A 20,147-nucleotide genomic window follows, 5' to 3' on the forward strand; every position below is an offset into this window, starting at 1 on the left:
AGAAACTCTGCATAAAGCTGCTCTGAAGCAGCCATTAGATCTATACACTTGCTAATCGAGTCACAGTAAAAGTGCTAAACTTCTCACTGCCAAAGTTTATCAGGTTTGGTGCTAGACTTCTAATTGTATCAACAACTGACATTTTTTGCATACTCTTGGGCCTTTATAGTACAAGAGGCTTCGAGGTAAAAAGGTTTTGTAGGTTTCTTCTGAAAAGGAAAACAAACATGAATACTTCTATTTTGTATGGCCATGATCCCATGGTTGGGCATCCCTTATTTTCATGATGAGGATAAAAGATATTTTTATAGTAGTTTTATGATGTTTAGTACATGCACATAAAAGAATAGTGCATCAGAGTATTTATTGACATTTGTTGATTTTAAGTATGTTTCAGCTGTTTGCTTAGGTGGCAGGTATTCTGGGGTCCTGTCAGCAGAGCTAGCCCAGTCTCCAATGAACAGAGGCATCACACTCGTACCCAGTGGTTATCAAAATTCCTGGTGTACTTGCCAACAAAACACACTACAGTACACTGAACCATCATGTTTTTGTGTCAGTACACCTGAACCATTGGCCACCCAAGTCTCCTGCCCTGTTTTGCACTGTCCTATTTCTTCCCTCCAGACTTCTGGCCCCTGTGCAGTTTCTGCTCCAGCAGACAAAAGCAGTGTTTCCAAAGGGCAGCGCTAGGGAGAACATCCAATGTCCTGCAGTACACGGGGGAAGCACCACCTGTTCTGCACCACCCGTTCTGCCCTTGACAAAAAGTCACAGCTCAGTAGCATCGCTGCACTGAGTGATGCTACTGAGCATCACTTACACCTTACAGCAGGTTCTCTACATTGCTGGGGTTCTCCAGCACCACAGGTTTCCCCTGGATCAAGTGTGGGCACATAACTGTATTTCTGTCAAATTAGCCAAAGCAGAGGATGATGTTTGGGCCAGCTTTATGCTTTTATGCTGGGTTTATGCTGGCTCTGAGTGGAGAGGAGGTATCTGACCTGGCAGAAAGTGTGAGTCGTAGAGGCAATGATACCTCATCTGGCATAAAACCTGTCAGTACAAAATTAAGTCATCATTTTTCTTTATTTGAATTGGCAGCCTGAGTTCATTCTGTATCAGCACTTTCATCATGTGTCTGGCAACATTTCTGAGGGAGTATTAACAGCCCTAAAGCGGGATTTACTGAGTTGTGGGACCACAAACTTATTTTTGAGCTTACTCTGGTAAAAAGGCAGGGAGCTACTGGGTGGCACATTTTACCAGGTTTCAGAACACTCCTACCCAGAGCACTTTTCTGCTTAAGAACAATCTCCTCCTTCATGAAAAAAACACCCTCAAAATTCCTATCTAAGCAATAAACCCCACCCCAACACAGAAAATCCCTGGATTAAAAGATCATATGTAACTTTTGACACACTCCCCCAAATGAAACCTTTTGTGTAAATGGAAAAAAGAATCCTTTCATGGTGTAGAAAGTCAACAAAGCATAAATCACTATTTTGTTTGTTCTGTTGCTAGACATGCTGAACAAGAAACCACTGCCAGACCTATGAATTTCTCCAATTAATCCTACCAGAGTGACTATGTCCAATACTCTTGGAACAATGAAAAAAATGTTCAAACATATTCCACTGACTAAAATGTAATGTTTTCCTAGTTACAGTAAAGATGATGTTATGTGCTAGTTAGAATACTTGAATTAAATGACTTTACATACCTTTTTTACTTTTCTCATTTTCCACAAATTATTTGAAAATTGAGTGGTTTCAAGACATAACATAGCTTCCAAATAGAAGGCATTGGGTGAAAGTTGTCTTTCAATATTTCTGTTTGCTACTGAATCCTTGGAGTAAACAATCACTCTTTTACCCAGTTTCTGCAAAGCACTCACCTTTTGTTTCAAATCCACTTCAGGCAGCTGAATGAGGTAATGCCTACATCTCCTAGGCTGGGAATGTACTCAGACTGAGCACTGAAATAGGGTAGAAGGATAATACCTGCTCCTTTGTAAATTCAGGGTGAACTTCAGCTCAGCTCCCAGATTGCTGTCTTCAGAGGAAAGAATTAGGACTACTTGTCTGAACACAAAAAATTCATTTTGTGAAGAAGTAACAAAATGACTTTTTCAGTTTAGACACTGATACAAAGCTTCATATCAGTGCCCTTAAATGCATTCAAAACACATTACTTATACATAAATACATGTTTTAAATGAAGAGTTTCTTCTGACAAAATTGCATCACTTCAGGTGAGTCAGTTAAGCACTACCCTGTCCTCAAAAATAAAAAAAAACAATTTCAAATTCTTTCATTTAGAAGCAGGTGCTGGAAAAGCTTCCTGAGGTAGAGGGAGAGCAGCCCCTGGTTCTGACTGAGCTACAGTGATCCTCTGAAAATATAAAAGAACCCCTCTGCACAGTGATCATAAAAACACAGAACTGTTTCGTATCAGAGACCAGAATAATTTTCTTTAGACATCAAAGTCAGACAAGCATAATTTTCAGTACATTAAATAGTATTTATTGAGTTTGCAACTTCAGGGGCAAAGCTATTATCTCAGTCCCAGCTAATCACACACTGTGGCATGTGGCCCTCATGTTCTTTCATCCATTCAACAAATGAACAATAACATGGAACATCATGAAGAGGGGGGTTGAAAAAACAACCCTATGCTATTTTGAAAAAAAAAGAAGGAAGCAAACTGAAGTCTTGTTCTCATTCACAAGTACACCTGCCTTCTTGATTAAGCATACTATGTTTTTATGGAAGAACAGATTCATCCTCCCAGTGTTTGGGAGAAGGTATGGGATGGCTGATCTGCAATAAAATAAAACTAGGTAGGAAACAGAGCTTTTCCATATGACCACAATAACAGCTAGATGGTTAATACAGACTTCAGACTGCAAGAGGGAAGGACACTTTCTTCTTAGCAAGTCTTTATGTCTGGACTGATCCTGTGAGTGCATATGGTTAAAAAACCACCAAGGGCCTGCCTGTAAAATCTTACAGGGGAGGTTGTTTTCATTTTCACCATGGTGACCCTTTTGGATAATTAAAAAAGTCATGACATAATATACACAGAGATTCATATTTACAGAATAAATGGCAAAAGAGGGAATTACATAGTGACATTTACGTCCAGGCATTAACAAACAAGATCCCTTGTGTAGACTCAGGGATTATTCACAGCTCCTGTAAGAAAGTCCTTTTCTCCGCACAGGAGTCCTTTTATTTTGCAAATGAGAGCCAGCAGGATGTCTCACTGTAAGAAATAGATGCTTGCTCTCCCTTACACCATGGTCATGACCTTCAGAGAGGCAGGCTGGAACCTTCTTATCTTCTTCTTTAGCGCCTTTGAAGCTTTGATGCGACAGATTTTGGGCACTGGAGGAAGAGGCTTGGAAGAGGCCTGGACAGTCACGGATTGTCTGACTGAACCTTCAGGCCAAATCAGCTCACTTTCATCCCCCTCCTCACAGTCCAGAGCAAAGCTGCTGCTGTCACTGCTGCCATCCCAGTCGTCCTCGCTGGACTCGCTGTCCCCGAATCGGTTGGTTGTGAAATCGCTGACCTCCCCTTCGCTGGTCTCCGCGATGGTGGAGTGGAAGAGGGAGGCGCACTCTGCAGAGTACTCGGAGTGGTCTGACTCGCTCTTGGCACCGTCTCCGTGCTGCTGCCCCTTGGAGCGAGCCCTCGTGCTGACGGTGCGCGGGACGCCGGCTCTCCTCGCCGGCTGCCTTGGCGCTCCCGGGCCAAAGCTGTGCGACAGGCTGGTCGGCTGCGCCTTGGCAGAGATCTCCACTGTGGACTGCCACTTGCGCTGCTTCTTCCTGCTGGCTGCGTCTGCACAAGCTGCTTCCAGGGAATACAGTGCATTGGCCGAGGCTCCGTAGAGCTCTGGCCCGTATGGGACAGCGGGGAGCCTGACCTGCACTGGGAACAGACTCGACTCTGAGCACGATCTGCCAGCCATGTCACCAGAATACGAAGGTCTCCGCATGAGGCTCTTCATTCCTTGTGGTCTTTGGAGCTGATTCCACTCAACAGGCAGCTTGGTGGCCCCTTGAGACCCTCTCACCTTCTCCATGCAGAAGGCTTGCTTCCCAGGCCGAACGACTTTTTCGCTGTTCCTCCTCTTTATCTTCACTGCCTTTGTTTTGGAGCTAGCAAACTTTACGCGGACTTGATGGGATTCTGCAGGGACAAACTGAGCATGGACAAACTCAGCTCGTGCCACTCGTTCGTGACCCCCAGTGTAAGCCAATTTGGCATTGCCACACCTTTTGATGGGCAGTTTTTTGGATGGGACAGCTCTAGCATTCCAGGTGTCTGGGCTAGAGTCCTCTTGACACAGCTGTGAGTAGGACAAACTGCTCTCCATGCTGCTCTCTGTTTCTTCTGCCAGAGGAGAGCCCCTTGCTGCTGACTTGGCAGGATAACAACTATTCACAGCTGATGGCTCTGTGTCAGGCCGAGTGGATGACTGCTCTTCATTCATACAGCTCATGGTCTCCTGCTGCTTGGCACATTCCCCCTCTGGCACCTCTCTTGACAGCTTCCCTTCAGCTTTGTTACTCTCCAGAGAACTGGTCTGTTTTTCCAGCTGGCTACTGCTGCTGTTAATTTTCACTCCGCCGGTGCTGGGGGTTATAATGAGTCTCTGGTGCATTGCAGCTGGCTGGCTCTTGGGTGAAACCCACTCACTGGCCTCAGCCCGACTGCTGCCTTTGCACCTCGTCAGCTGCAGTAATTTATTGATGTAACCCCCCGGCTGGACCTCAGCGGTTGGCCTAGTCTTAATCAAGCTGGGACCTGTTGTACTAGGCAGAGGTTTGTTGGGAGGAGCTTGGAAGTCTGATTTTGGGGATGCTCCCACCAGGGAGAAAAGGGGACTTTGTAAAGCCACTGCATGGAGGGGGCTTGGGTAAGGATACACATCAATGCCGTTCTTGGACACTAGGTCATTCTGGAATTTGGGGTCCATGCTGAGCAAGTGCATGTCTCCATTATGGCACAGAGGCAACATGGATTTGAGATCCACTTCTGTCTGAAATCTAGTGTCCGCTGGAATCAGTCTTTCCAAGTCACCTATATGGTGGATGAAAATAAACAACCTCATTAAACCACAGACAATTACATTCAACCCAGTTCATGCTAGAAATGCTGTATCAGAGAGATGTGATAGCTCTTACTAAAATCAGTAGCATGGATAAAGAAAGTAATTTCAGTCTTCCAAGATCTCCGAATAACTTGAAAGCTTTTATCACCTAAGCATAACAGAATTTAAAATGCTTTTTAATGCTAACAATAAAACTCTTACCTTTGCTGGAAATTTAAACTGTGCTACTTGGATTAAAGTAAATTGTGCATATACAAAAAAGTTCTAAAATGTCACAGACCAGCAGGAACCCAGCTAAACAAAAACAAGGGATTATTTTTATTTCTTAGCAGAGAAGTCATAGAAGAATGACCTGAAGAATCTTTGTTTTCACAGAGGAATAAAATCTAAGGCTAACTACTCAGGCATGTGGGAAGTGTAGTCCCTGAAGATGATATTTATAGACACCAACTCCTATCTCTTTTATTTTGGAGTACTGTCAGGGTGCTGTAATTTACTCTTCTTGACTGCAACACTCCTTCCAGCAGCATCTCCTGTGCACAGAGAGGAGAGGCTGTATTCTTGTGTGAAGAAAGGTTGTTCCATCCAGACATGTCATTCAACAGAGCACTGAGGTGCTGTGTTACCTTTGGCAGCAAGAATTCTGGAACCAGTTAGCTTGGATTTCTGTGTAGTACAATGCAGACTTCAGTGCCAACAAATCCTCACCTAACCAATTTTGTGGGTGCTTCATGCTATCACGAAACTCAACCATCCCATTTAACCACATCATTCACAAACTATGTGAACAGTCACATGATGACTATTAATGTCCTGTCACAGCAAGCTTTTAAAAGACTGTAAAAATCTGGGGTGGTCTGCAGTGTCCTACCTATGCACAGACCTGCCACAACAAAGGTTAGGATGACAACCTAACAACCTAATTTCATAATGAAAATTCTTTAGGAAATTGTTGGCAGTGTGTAATGCTGCACTCTTTTGCAAACAAACCAGGAAGGAGTCAAAAGCATATTGTGCTTGCAATGTCTCAGCAAGCTTCCTGCTTGCCAATGAAAGAAAAGGCAATTGGTCTATACTTGCCATTTCCTCTAAGGAGAGGAAAAGAGAAATTTCTTCCCCTCTCCAAATGTTAGCTTTCTGAAGTAAAATCTTGCTTCACTTCCTGCAATGTGGTCAACTTTATGAGAATTGTTTCTTCAAGGCTATACCCTCTACTACCCCACTACTTTTGTTTTTCACTGTGAAGGAAGTAAGAGGCTTTAGCCAGGAAGAAGGGCTGAAGGAGGTCTGTAGTCTCTCTCCCACATTCCTGCTCAGTATCAGCTATCCATTTTTGTGCTAATCTATATGAAAGAAAAACAAACACAAAGCCCCTGGAGTCTCAGCAACATGTTTCAAGGCAGGAAAGTTTCTGAGAGAGCAAACTGTCTGCAATCTGAACATGGAAGCCATGGGTCATTAAGCTCAGCTTTATCCCCAGCCTTTGACAAGCCTTGAGAAGACTTTGCCTTTATGCTGTAATTGCTGTCATCCCTTCAGGTGTGTCTACACACCCAAGTATAGAATAGGTGGTCTTTGTTTCTGTTCCAAGAAAGCCAGAGGTGAGCTAAGCTCAGGTCAAGTAGCTGTGGGAATGATTCCAGAGTGGCACAGTACTTGAAATGATTTTCCTCATAGCTTCCCTGTTTCTACAATGGAACTGCTACACATCTTGCTGGATCACTCTAACACCAGATTGCTTTGAGGCTACGGAAGAATCTGTGATAAGAAGTGATATGATGTCACTTGACAGAAGGTAAACAAGAGATCTGGAATATTAATAGACTTGTCCATTTTGTTGAAGGTGTGATGAAAATTCATGGCTGATCCTTTTAGGCTCATGACTGCTCTCTAGATAGTCAATTAACTTTTCGCATTTTTGTCCCTAACTGTACATCATAAATTACGAAAAAGAGTCATTGTGTGAGTCAACATTAATTTGTGTAAATAGGGAATTTTGAGTTTACTTGAAATCTTTAATACACCCCTGCACTTTCACACAAGGTATTTCAAATACTGAAACTTTAAAAAAAGATCTCAATAGTCTTTACAATTTTATCTCATAGACTAGAGTATTTTTCCATTGCTAAATGCATAGGTCCTCGTATTTGTTACTGTCTCATCCACATAATTTTAATTGATTAATTCTATTATTTGTTACTGTTTAAAAGTATCTCAATTTCAGCTCACTTATTCGTCCAATTTCAGCTCACTTATTCGCTGGTCTAGCTGATCCAGATGGCTTTTCAAGCCGACATCCTGTCTCCTCAAACGAGACTAGATCAAGGAGTATGGAGACACGGGGAAGTGGGACAGTAAATGGTTTGGCTCTGTGGTTTTGATCCGCTCTCACTTTGTGTATTGAAATTGAGAATTATATATTGATTACACATGACTAAACAAGGTCCTAAGAGCAATAACCAGGAATCTGCCCTTCTCTTGAATGTAGTACCCAGTTCTGCTATCAATTACCTGTGGAAACTGGCCTTGGCCTGGACCTGGCAGGAGTCCCAGAGACATCTCTGCTGGCTGCAGTCCGACATCCATCACTGGCATAGGCTCCCTGCTGCTGGAAGCTGGTGGTGTGCACTGTAGTTTCATCGGCAGACTTGGGTCGGTAATCAAACACACTGAGCCTCGCTTTAGGATGTTGAGAGCTGGGTAAGAGACTGGTGTGGGAGGAGGAGATAGACTCACTGTACACAGAGGTGCAAGAATTGGAGAGTGAGCAAGAACCACCATCACTCAGGTCATAGAATCCTGCAGAGTAAATATAAATAGGATATTTTGTATTTACAGCAACTAAACATGCTCTGTAGAAGAAAAGTGCAGAGAATAAAATAAATCTTCATTTGCTATGTGCGACAAGCCTAAATTTATTATCATTTATTAAGGTAACATTAGCAGAGGTATACTCTAATTCAACTAACCTTTACTGGGCTTCTGCATATTTACTTAGGCCCTGAGCCAGCTTGGCACACACATGCCTGCTTAGTTCTGAGGGTGGGATGGGATGAAGTGCTGCACCATCATGCCCAGTTCTTCACTGGGGAATCTCTTTGGGGATTATGATGCAACTGGTGTTAGACAGGGACCTCTGACACTGTTGTGACTTGTACTAGGTGCATGCAAGCACAGATCACATGAGTGGATTGGACAGAGCAAAGCTAGCCTGTGGTCAGAGCTGCCAAGTCTATGATAGCTGGAATGTCTAAGGAGAGAGAATGGAGACGGCTTCTCTCTCCAGGTATTGAGATAATTTTCAGTAATTGTGGAAGCATTAAAAAAGTCTTTGTATAAATTCAAGGTAGGAAATTTTATTATTCCTCTCTATAACAGAGAACGAGTATTTTCTTTTGAACTGTGCCTAAGTGAACAACGCCTGAACTTAAACACACCACAGAAACTTGCACTTTTTACATGCCTTTTAAGTACCAGGCTACAAATCTGTATGTTGTATTAAAAAAAAATAAATCTCCTTGTCTCACTGAAGACTTGAGGCTTTGCAAAAATTCTGTTTAAAAGAACTACTTTCATTGTGTCTGACTAGATAACAGAAACCGGTTTTGACAGACATCCTAGCTATAAAAGTCTGAAGTACAGCTCTCTCTGTGAATCAGACCAGAAACCTGATACCCAGTATCTTTCTGTCTATGAGAGCTTTACTCTGTTGGGGTAGTGTCTTTTAATAGTGCTGTTTTGCTTCTGCATAAACTCATTTGACAGGAGCACTGCAGTAGTGATTTTCAAAGCCCTAGTGAGGTTCAGAATCCTCCCTGGATTCAAGCAGTGTGTTGATATTGGTCTCCGCTTCTTTTAAGTACTCTAGCCATTTTACCAATGCTCATTCTACACTGCACAAGGTAATTAATAAGTAAATCTGTCTCCTTCCATGTGAACAAAGTTCATTAAAAAAAAATTAAATAATCCAGAAAGAATACTGTTTGAGTGAGTGAGCACTTTCCAACTATATCAACTTTGCAGGAAAATTCCTAGCAGCTCTGTGAGCCCACTCTGTGCCAGATGACTATTATCCACCTGAGCCATGGGGCACCGTTTCTGACCAAATAACACAGAGTTTTGCTTAGCAGTTGATGCTCTTCAATTCTCCTACCACCATCCTCCTGGGAATAAACAGCCAAGTGCACATTACCTGAGCTGGGCCGGCTGTCACTATCCAAGTATTCACTGGAGGTCTTAATGACGTCCAATTTCAGCTCACTTATTCGCTGGTCTAGCTGATCCAGATGGCTTTTCAAGCCGACATCCTGTCTCCTCAAACGAGACTAGATCAAGGCAAGAAGGAAGAAATGAAGAATAATCACAGTTAGAATCTCAGCAGCAATGCATGAATTCAGGCCATCTGTGCCAGCAAGATTTTATTCTCATGAAGTGTTTTCCTTAGTAGGGACTGTTGCAGTTGGCTCTCTGTAATGAGACTGACCTAATGGACAAGGACAAACCATTTCCTTTCTCCGTATATATTGTCTTCTGCCCAGCTAAACATGTTCTCAAAACTCACTCAGAAGGTACTTACTTTAACTTTTGGCTTTTTTGTTATACCCATGGCAGGAACTGTACCTCTAAATACGACACAAGTCTTTTGAGTTAACATATCCTTATTGCGCTGCACGTTGCCATACACTGCCTCTGAGCAGAAGAGGATGTAAATGCTATGGATTGTCTGCACAAACTCTTAAGATCTGCCAGATGAAAGGAAACCACTGTGGCTGAGGCATCTTATTGCCCTACCAAGTAAAGGCAGCATGCCCACTCCAGTAAAACCCTTGGCTTTGATGACACGTCTTTATAGTTGAAAGGATACAATGCAAGAATTGTGACATCTATTTTACTGCAGGTTTTCCTTACTTGTCTTGTGGCCACATATCTCCACCCATTTCCTGGAAGGAAAAGGTGGCATTTGAATATGGTGGGGAAATTACTGTATTTAAAATAAATGGTGAATAGTCCTTCAGAAGCCAGCAGCTAGATCTGTTGCCTTCTGCAATCACTGCCCAGGCTGATCTGAGGTAACAGCTCCTGCAGTTGCTCCCCCAGTATTTATGCCGTCTGCTTGGCAAGGCAGATGGCCAGGCATGAGGTACCAGCCAAAGAACCACAGTTGGTTTCTGTCACAAACTTCTCACGTGGCACCTGGCAAATTATCTAAAGCCCTGTCACTATTTAGGCAGCTTCTAATTATATCACACCTCACCATCCATCCTAAAGTACCTTATAGAAAGGTGGTCTCTTAAAGTTGGTTGTAAAGTTGTGTTCAAAGCCCTCAAGAGGATTGGTTTCCACTCAGTATAATGGTAAGAAAAACATTATTAGGATTCTTCTTTATGTGTACATTTCATATTTAAAAAGACAAGTGGAAGTTCTAGCAGCATTTCCAACCTCAAATATATAAAAATAAAAAATCTAGGTCCCTTGAAGCAATTAAAGTATCTTAAAATTAAATGACACGCAGAAAATCAAGATCAGTATGCACACGTTTTTACCTCCTTCCTTTTGTATGAATTACTCAGCTTTTAACATTTGCATAGGTTTCTTCATAGCTATAAATACTAAAAGAAAAAAAAGCTAAGATCCTAAGGTAATCAGTAAATTATTAGAAATTGTAAGAAAAAAAACATACAGATGCCCTGAGTCTCACAAGAGAACTCTTGAGGCTGGTGATGCTGCTGAGAAGAAAAAAAAGAAAAATTTAGCATGCTTTTAAAGAGGACTGGAGGAACATATAAGACACAAGAAATAAAGCCCCTTTTTGTTAGAGTCACATATCTAGAAAGGTTTAAACCCAAAAGGCTCATTACTGCTTCCTAGGGAAATCCACAGTGATTTTCCCTGATTTCCCTCTTCCTGTTTCACATAAACAGAAGGGAAGAAATGGATAATAAAGGAGATTTTCTATTTCATCTGAATGATGGATGTATGACCTCCTCAGTACTTCTTTATTTTGTGGTAAAAAAGCAAAACCATGCCATGCCTTCTTCAATCCCACCTACCCAGGAAATCACAAAGTTTTGTTTCCGTGGCTGGAATTAATTGCTTAATGATTAATGTTTTGCCAGCCAATCCCTCAGTCTGTGGTTTCTGATTAATGACAGAGAGGCCACAAGGCTCTCAGGTATTCAAACATTATTTATTATACCTCCAGGTTCTGTCTGCGCTTTCACAGCATTTTAACCAACACACATGATTTACATCATCATTTTTAACCCTTTTATGGTGCCTCACACCATTGGGTTTTCATGTTTCCAGCCGCTGACCCAGCTTTGATCTTTCAGTTAACTACTTCTGCACTCTAAGAAGAGAGGCATTCCTCAAACCATTTGGATAAGAATGACTTTTCCGGTGTGCTTGTTTCGAGCTGTTATCGCTCCAATAGCCACACTGGGCAGCACTCAAAACAGTAACCCCTAAATACACTTTTCCTCTCTTCACAACGTGAATTTTACATGTGACAAAACCTTGCAGGTAAAACCATCTGTTTGCTTTGGGCAATGCAGCTGTGAAGACTTCTGGACACTGCAGAGTGTGGGACCAAACTTTCCCAATCAACATGTACTATCAATGGACTACAGTTTTGGGGAGGCAAATCTGGAGTATCATCATACCACCCATTTTTCAGAAGGAAGAACGCTCTCTGAAAAGCCGGTTCCTTTACAACAACACAGGCAGGTACCCCAGATCAAGGCACCAAAACCCTCTGGTCATACTTGACTATTCTTCTCAACTACTAATCTCTTCAAAGTCAAAGAGGAGATGTTAACACTTCTTGGTTATAGATCAGCATCCTATAATTCTATTAATCTGACTTCATTCTGGAATGCACAAAACAGTATTCTTTTCTAGTTTTGCTCACACATGGGTCTTTTTGTAACTGGTGGTGCAAAGCAGCATCAGGAAATTACTATTATGTATCCCAAACACTTGTAATAGAGCAAGGTGAATTCCTTCCAGAAGGACTTTTTTCTCTCAGCTGATAAAATTTTGTTATTTAAAAAAAAAATAAAGTCCCTGGTTTAAAAGACGTTTTCTTGTATTTGAAATTACTTAAAGGGGAAAAAAAAAACTGTGTAAAATGCAGGGTACCAACTGTTTGTTTTTATCTCTTCAGTATAATGTGTCCCTTCTCACATTTTTATAACATTATAAACCACCTGAAAGCTTGCAAAACAAAATAATCAGATTCAAATAAAATGAGGTTTATAAATATGTCCTCTTGAGGAAAGAGCTGAGAACATACTGGATGTTGCAGCCTTCGATACCCACCTACACTGACAGCAATCATAGATTTCTTTCTTTGCATTAGCCTGAATTTGCATCTCTTTCCTCTTTGTCACCATGATGTTTGGCTAAGAGGAGTTTAGCACCTTCAGGATCTCTGAGAGTGGGTGGCATCACTTAACTCAGCTCCTCTTCTGCTACAGAATTGACCCCGCCTGTGCTGTAGTAATTTGCAGTAGCCAGAAAGGATCTTGGACACCAAAAAGAGCCACTAGATAGGGCAAAAAAGGGCATGACTGTTAGGGGTAGCAGACTGCCTACAGCAGAGTGCTAGAAGGCCAGCTGATCACTGTCTCTGGTAATTGTTGGGGAAGAGACTGAGATTCTGGAATGGCATCCATATGTGATGTCTGTGGCATTTGATGGCTCTGCTCTAGCATTCCCAGTAGTCAGACTCAAGTCCTAATGTTTCTGCCTCTGCTCTCCTGTTTCTCACCCTACCATTATAGAAGAAGCCTGTCTTGACTTTTCATCTGCCTTGTTTCCATTGCTAAGATGCCTTGAGCCACTTTCAGCTGACACAGCTTTCTCATTTTATGTTGTGAGGACCAAACTTTTTATGAATTAAACTGTGACCACGGTAAAGCTCAGGGCTACAGTCCTCCTTGAAATCTGGAGCAAGGTGCACTGCAAGGAAAAGTTACATTTACACTGTTATGTGTTTCTCAATCTGAAAGTTTATAGAGCAGCAATCACATACTGTATCCCCCATGGGCCAACAATTACTGTTGCTGTTGTTGCTGAAGTCACATCACTCCTTGAGCAAGGCTGTGCTTTGCATTTTCTGTTGTTTTCAGTTTATCTTCATTTCCTGCAGTCATGAACAGAACTTTCCTTGGTTTTAAGTGCAATACTTAAAGTGATAACTTTCCCAGTGACTACTCATGAGTCACTGGGAAAGTTATCAGCCTGTGGTCACTGAGATCCTAGATCTGTCAACTACTTCTAAAATGACTGTAAAATCCTGTTTTCGACTGGGTTTACTTTGCTAGTAGGGAAATTTGAGGTATGCACCGCTACTCAGATACACATCTGCAACTTGCAGGGGGAAAAAACCAATAAAGCTACCAGGAGGCCTGAACAGTACAGTTTGAAAAGCCTCCAGCAGCCACCAGTCAATCAGAAGAGCTCTGTATTACTACTTTAAGCACAACTGTATTTTTGCTGAAGAACCTGTACCTGGATTTATGTACTTCTGAGTCATACTTCTGAAGCTTTATGAACACTTCCCTCCCAGGCATCCCAAGAGACACATTTCCTATAATTGCACTGGCACCTACTGGTGAAATCTGTCCCTCTCTGGAGGTGTGCAGAGTTATTCTTGAGTCCATTCAACTCCTGCATTTCTAAAGGGCAGCAATTAAAGGGCAGCCTCTTTTCCCCTCCATTTTAATTGCCAGTTTCTCCCACGTTCTTGGAAAGCCTTGTTAGGTGCAAGTAAAATCCTGACAAAATAATATCTTAATTCTATCTTAATATTTTATTTGAAAAATATTACGACAAATGAGTAATTACAGCACAACAGCTGACATGAAAAGAAGTACAGTCACTACGATCAGAGCTCATTGTGTGATTCTGTTACCCCACTGGCGTCAAACAGGCAATAAGTGTTCTTTTGCTCAATTAAAAAAAAATAAAAATAGAGCCATTACTTAAGATTATCATTGACAGGTAATCAAGCGGCTGGCTGTCCACTTGTCTTGTATTTTCTTAATTTAATCAAGATATGCCACAGTGGTGGCTAGGTTTCCCTGAAGGTTAAAGCCCATTTTATCCTGAGATGCTGCCTGAGAAAGCTGCCTACAGGGAGTGAATAACCCTTCTGTTTTCACACCTGATGGATAACTGAGGGCCAAGACTTGCACCAGTACAGGGAGGAAAAGGATTCTGAATTAAATCTGAGTTTACTGAAGTGTGTAATTGCTTATACTAGAGATTAAAGCCCTTTACCCTTTGATTATTGTCTCAGCTATGAAACTCGGTTCAGCTACAAATCAGAATTGTTTTTTAGTTTCAAAAAAATCCCCTGTGTAAGTGGCCGGTGCAGCACTTCAAATACAAGGTCTGGCATTCAGTTATTCTTCCCTTTTGATCACGCCATCCGTGGAAAGAACAAAGTACTCTCGTCCCAAGAAGCGTTTCCTGGCAGATGGGCTCCCACTCTGGCGCACAGCCGCGCGGGCACACAGCGGTGCGCGCTCGCAGGTGGAGGCGCAGAGGTGTGCGCGCACACACCCATGCAAACCCCCGAGCGCTGATGCAGGTGTATCCCAGCCCGCGTGTCTCTTGATCTCCTATGCAAACGGCTGCTGCCATTGAGAGCTGAGCGCTGTATTACTGAAGTTAATCATCGCCTACTCCTCGGCTCCGATGAATGAACGGTGCCGCGATAACAACTTCTCCCCAGCGCTCCCGCTGGCACTGCGCCCGCCGCCGGCACTGCCCGCTCCGGGCCGCCCGGGCTAGCCCCGCCAGAGCCGCGGCAGCGCCCGCCTGCTACAGCGGCTGTGGCGGGGCTCGTCCACCGCCCCGGCCCGGCCGCTCGCCCCTGCCCGCGGAGGAACCGCGGTCGGCGGAGCGGGAGCAGCGCAGGGCCCGCGGCTGCAGCGCCCTGCCCGCCCTCGGTGCCGGCACGGCGCCGGCGGCTCCCGAAGGGCAGCCGGGTGTCTGACAGCCCAGGGGCGCTTCCGTCCGCCGCGCTCGGCGCCGGAGCTGGGCTCACGGAGCCGGGCAGCGCGGCGTCCCGTGCACTGCGGTCCCTTACCAGCTGCTCCTTCAGGGCGGAGAGGGTGACCTCCAGACGGTGCTCCTTGCTGTGGGCGGATAGGGGCTGCTGTTCTCCGCCCGTCGCCGGCCGCTGCGGCATGGCCAGGGCGGCCCGCACCAGCTCCCGCTGCTTCTCCCGAAGCACCTGGAGCTCCTGGAGGCCGGCGAGGGCCGCCTGCAGCCTCTCGCTCACCCGGCCGCGATCCCAGCCGCCCGGTCGTGGGGCGCCCAGCAGCATCGTCAGCGCTGGGCCGCGGCACTGGCCATGGCAGGGGGACGGCTGGGAGGATAAGGGGCTGCTCCCGCCCCGGGCCGTGCCTGCGCTGAGGTCCCCTCGCCCCCCTCCGCCGCTGGCACCGGAGAGAGTGAAGCTGAGCCGTAGCGACTCCTGCGGTTTTGGAGGAGAGGTGGGGACGGGGGAGGGAAAGAGGGAGGGCGGGAGCGAAGGAAAGCGGCTGCGGCTCCAGGCAGCGCCGGGGCCACCTCTCGGGTGGATACGCGGGGCGAGGAGCCAGTACCCAGCTCTCCCTCCGCCCCGCGCGGGGGCGGCTCCTGCCCGCCCCAACCCTGTCCCTGCCTCTGCCTGGGGGGCTGCCCTCGCCTCGTCCTCCGCCCCAGCAGCGAAAAGGGATGGGGTGCTCGCCCTCTCCCGGCAGAGACAGGGGCCGGCGAACCGGCACAGAGCGCCGGGGTGAGAGCTCCGGTTCCGGCCGGGAGCGGTCCCTGGAGATGCTGCGGAGACCGGAGCCGAGCCGGTCGTCCTAATGCTGCCGCGTGTTAAAATTAAAGTGATGCGAGGATATGGTGCGAAGAGCGCTCGCGGGTACAACAACGCTTCCCTCGCAAGAACGTGGCGCTTGTGACTCTATCCCTTCTCCTCCTGGCTGGTGGTGCCTCCTGCCAGGCACAGGCACAGCACTGGCACTTATCTTGCTCTCCAGAAACCGACCCAACTGGGATCTCATTGTGCAAGTTCGCTGTCTTGTTCTGAATTGTTGATTCTCACTATGGAAGCAGGGCAGAACTCTGTCTTGTGAGGTCAAGATGTAGTTCATTCTCCCCTAAAGTCATTTGAAGGGCTCAGGACGTGGTTTGAATGGGACATGAAAGTTGGCCGTGGAAATTCAAGACTGTGGTGGTTTTGCTACCAAGATATGCCAGCATTTAAAGCTCCCAAGACAGGCAGCTGCAGCTCCTTCAGAGGTAACTGCTTAGCAGGCAGCAAAGACAGAATGCATAATCTGTAGTGATGCAGTAGGGGACAAGAAGCCTTGATAAGAAGAGTCTGATGAACATAGTAGAGACTATACTACAGAAGATGCAATTTTTCTGCTGCCTACACAGGAATAGGAAGCATCTACAAATCCCAAGATCACTGTGTGCCACACTCTTGATTGATGTAATGTCAGGGAAGGTGCATTATTCTCCATGAAGCAGAGATCACATGCAAAGCCCATCTGTCCATGGTTATACTCCTTTCAGTCTGTGGTATATCTTTAAAAGCTAGCACCTCTAATTTGAATGCTACTTGTCTTTATGCTGGGATAGGAGTTGGGTGAGCAGGAACCAGTTGCTCTGTCATCTGTTTGTCACGTAGTCTCTTCTCAACACCATGTGTGGGTGGCTGTGTCCACCAGTAGACTGCAGCCAGTTTATCTTTTCCTGTACCAGTCTCCAGCTTTAGGAGTGTTAGAAGTACTAGAGCAAAGCCAAATCCATCTCCTCCTGGGGACAGAGGGGCAAATTATTCACGTGTTTTTTTACAGTCCTGTGCAACACATTTGAGAGTCTCAGTAAGACCCAAGCCTTGCTTTCATTGTGTCACCTTGAACAGTTTTCCTGTAACTTGAAGATTTGAGAACAGTATTTACCTTGCAAAGTTGAGCTTGTCAGAAGGGGTCCCAAGAGGTCCTACTCTGACAAATTGTGTAGGAATAATCACAAATGTCTCCAGCTGCAGATGGATCAAGAGTGACTGGTGATCATACAGTGCTTAGTTAAAGTGTGTATGTGGTATGACTTGTATGACATCATCTTAGTAACGTTTTTTTTTTTTTGTTGTTGTTGTTGTTATTTTGGTTTGGCTTTCTTTTTCTCTGTAATGAATACTTTTGCTTTTTTCCTTAGCCATTCTTCTCATGGGGCTCACCTGCACAGAACAATGCCTCAGTGCCATGATGACTGAACTATTAATCTACAAAGTGGAATGAAAAACTGAGCTCAACACTGAGATGCTCTTGAAGGTGCTGGCAAAAGACAGCATGAAATCCTGCCACCTCTCAGATGGAGGGGGCAAAGAACCAAACAACCATCACTGTGTGGCATGTGGCATGAATTTTGCAAAGTGCCATTGCAGGTATGAGGAGTGAAGCATTTTTGTAAATCACCTGGCTTGGCACTTGTTAAAACAGACATACAGCGCAGTTCTGTATTTTATTCAAACCGTGTTCTAACATGACCAAAAACGAGTCACCAACACAATTACCATTTAGTACATACTTGCTAGGAGAATTAGATATTTTAAGGTCATACTTTTTTTTCCTGCTTTCCCTTCCAAGGAACTGTTATCCCTTGCTCTTTGTTCTTCCTCTTCTTTCATCTTTTTATCTTTTCATACATGAAATCCCAAATGGGCTATATCCCAGCAGTATCTTTATTCTAATCAGCTTCTTTATTATCCCCTCTGTTATACTGATTACTTTCTTCCATAGAACCCTTATGATTTCACTTAATCTTTTCAGAATGCTCAACAAATACCTTGTGTTATCTGATTTCTGGGGGAAAGCATAAAAGGTGTGAATCGCCCCCAGATTTAAAGCCATGTGATTATGTGGGGGAAGGGTAGTGGCAAAAGTGAAAGTTTCATAGCAGGGACTTAGAAAATTTCTGCTATTCTTAATAGTTCAATATTGATACTCTGAAGTTTCTCTAGACTTTAAGAATTGAAAAAAGTTACCAGTCTATACATAACACCTTATTTTGCTGCCTAACTTTAGCACACTGAATCCAAATGCTGATATATTGCTTGCACTTTTCAGGAACCAAAAGGTTTTGTTTTTCATTTACATTACTTTAATTCCATTAATTTCAGAAACATTGCTCTTGATTGAGGTAAGACTTGGAATAAAATTTCTGTTTTCCACCTACAGATCCTGAGTGAAAGAAATTTAATGAAGAAAAGCTGTAGTGAAGGAATGATATGGTTACAAAATCAGACACCAAAACAGTAGGAAATAAAGCAATTTGTCTACATAAACTAATTTAAGTTCTGATTCATATGATATTATTACAGTGTTGTTCCATGGGTCTATTCCTCAATAAGTGTATAGAATGAAAGATACTGCTCAAAGTTCTCTGTCCTCATGCTCCAACCTATGCCTTATTTACTGCAGGTCATTTAAGCTGTGCTTTGCAAATAAAATTTTTTGTGTTTTAAAACTGTACTGAGCATTCTAGCTATTAAGTGCCTTGCAGTATGAATGAATGAATGAATGGTGTCTTTGCAACATCCCAAAAGGTGTAAAGCTGCTTTTGTTTAAGGGAAGACCTGAGGCACTGAGTTTCATAACAGAAATGCTCGTTCATTTTGGGTGTCCACTGGAGATGCCTTTGGCCTTCTTTTTCAGCATACTTAGTATTATACAGTTAACATATATCCATCTTATTGTTCCAAGCAGAGTTCCCTTTAACTTCTTTTCCAGTTCTGAGCACTCAGCACTCTAGTAAATTGAATACTGGGCATTCTAATTTGAATCTCTAGAAAAATGAGAAATACAATAAGTGCACCTCATGTGGAGACAGCTTGGGTGTGCCTGCACCTGTGGTAGAGACATGCCCTCAGAGCCTCATAAACTGCCAGAAAGGAGGCAGGTGTTATTTACCCTCTTTGGCAGATGGAGATGTACAAAGAGGTTAACCCTTGTACACAGGATCAAACAGGAAATCTATGGTAGGAACTGAAATTGAAGCCAGATAATTCATGTGACCACAGACATTAGTTTACTCCCTGTTTTGTGAATGCATATTAACCAGTTTGTATGGGACTAATGTTAGGGAAAGGACAATATTTATTGACCTCCAGATGTGTTTAAAAGAAAAGCAGTTGAATATTTTCTTGGGATGAAGTCCAAAGTATACAAAATACTTTGGTGTACCACACAACTTCAAGAGCTAAATTGCAGTTTGCTTCCCACATTTGCTGATGTTTTGCTGTGGAAAATAATTCAGAGGGTGTTTTCAGTAACATTTTGTTATGTAGGGATATAAAGTCTCCCTGCATAGACTTCATTCCTTGTATTTCAGTTGTGGTATTGACATTGTCATGTATGACAATAGGTGAGGATGAATCTATTTGTTTAGGACTGTTACTTGACATGACAGAAACTCAGTGCATGCACCAGCATCCTAACTTTGCTAGCCAGCCTCTCTGTCCTCTTGTCCTGTTGTTCTACCCTGCCAGACTTTTGCCACTGATCCTGTGAGGGATCTCACCCCCCTGTTTAAGGGGGTCTCTGAGCCGTTGACATCTTGTGGATATTTAGAAGGTTAGTTGGAGGATGCAGAACAGTCACATGTGGATTGAGCCAAGTCTAACACAAGCGATTATCTTACTCAAGATAAGGCAAAGTGCATTTTTTGTACCTGTCACTCTCGTTCCTTGTATGCCCAAGACATGTACTGAGCATACATCCTTTTATGTAAAAAGACTGAGACACTGCTTAGCAGTACAGGCTTCTGTTAAAATGTGGGTTGGAGCCTTCTGCCAGTTTTTGGAAATGTTAAATTCAATCATTAAGAATATCCTGAAAGTGTAGTAAACCCTTAGGTTGCATGCACACAGTAGGGTTAGTTCTGTGCCTGAGAAAACATCATAGTGTGTGTGTGTCCCTCTGTGAGGTGACTCTAAGTAAATTGCTATCATT

At 43.8% G+C, this 20,147-nt stretch overlaps 1 protein-coding gene across 1 annotated transcript in view; it reads right to left on the bottom strand.

Moving 5' to 3' along the window:
* The window catches only part of DACT2 (dishevelled binding antagonist of beta catenin 2), a 420,082-nt gene extending 404,500 nt beyond the window's left edge, over window positions 1-15,582 (bottom strand). Inside the window, exons 1-4 of the mRNA XM_030235740.2 lie at window positions 15,224-15,582; window positions 9,317-9,449; window positions 7,636-7,923; window positions 3,037-5,093 (exon numbers count right to left, since the gene is read on the bottom strand). Coding sequence (XP_030091600.2) covers window positions 3,295-5,093; window positions 7,636-7,923; window positions 9,317-9,449; window positions 15,224-15,463 — 2,460 coding nt within the window. The 5' untranslated portion in view covers window positions 15,464-15,582 and the 3' untranslated portion in view covers window positions 3,037-3,294. The remainder of the gene's footprint in view (window positions 1-3,036; window positions 5,094-7,635; window positions 7,924-9,316; window positions 9,450-15,223) is intronic.
* Window positions 15,583-20,147: the final 4,565 nt, after the last annotated feature.

Source organism: Serinus canaria, chromosome 3 (genome assembly GCF_022539315.1).
Source record: "Serinus canaria isolate serCan28SL12 chromosome 3, serCan2020, whole genome shotgun sequence".
Lineage (NCBI taxonomy): Eukaryota > Metazoa > Chordata > Aves > Passeriformes > Fringillidae > Serinus > Serinus canaria.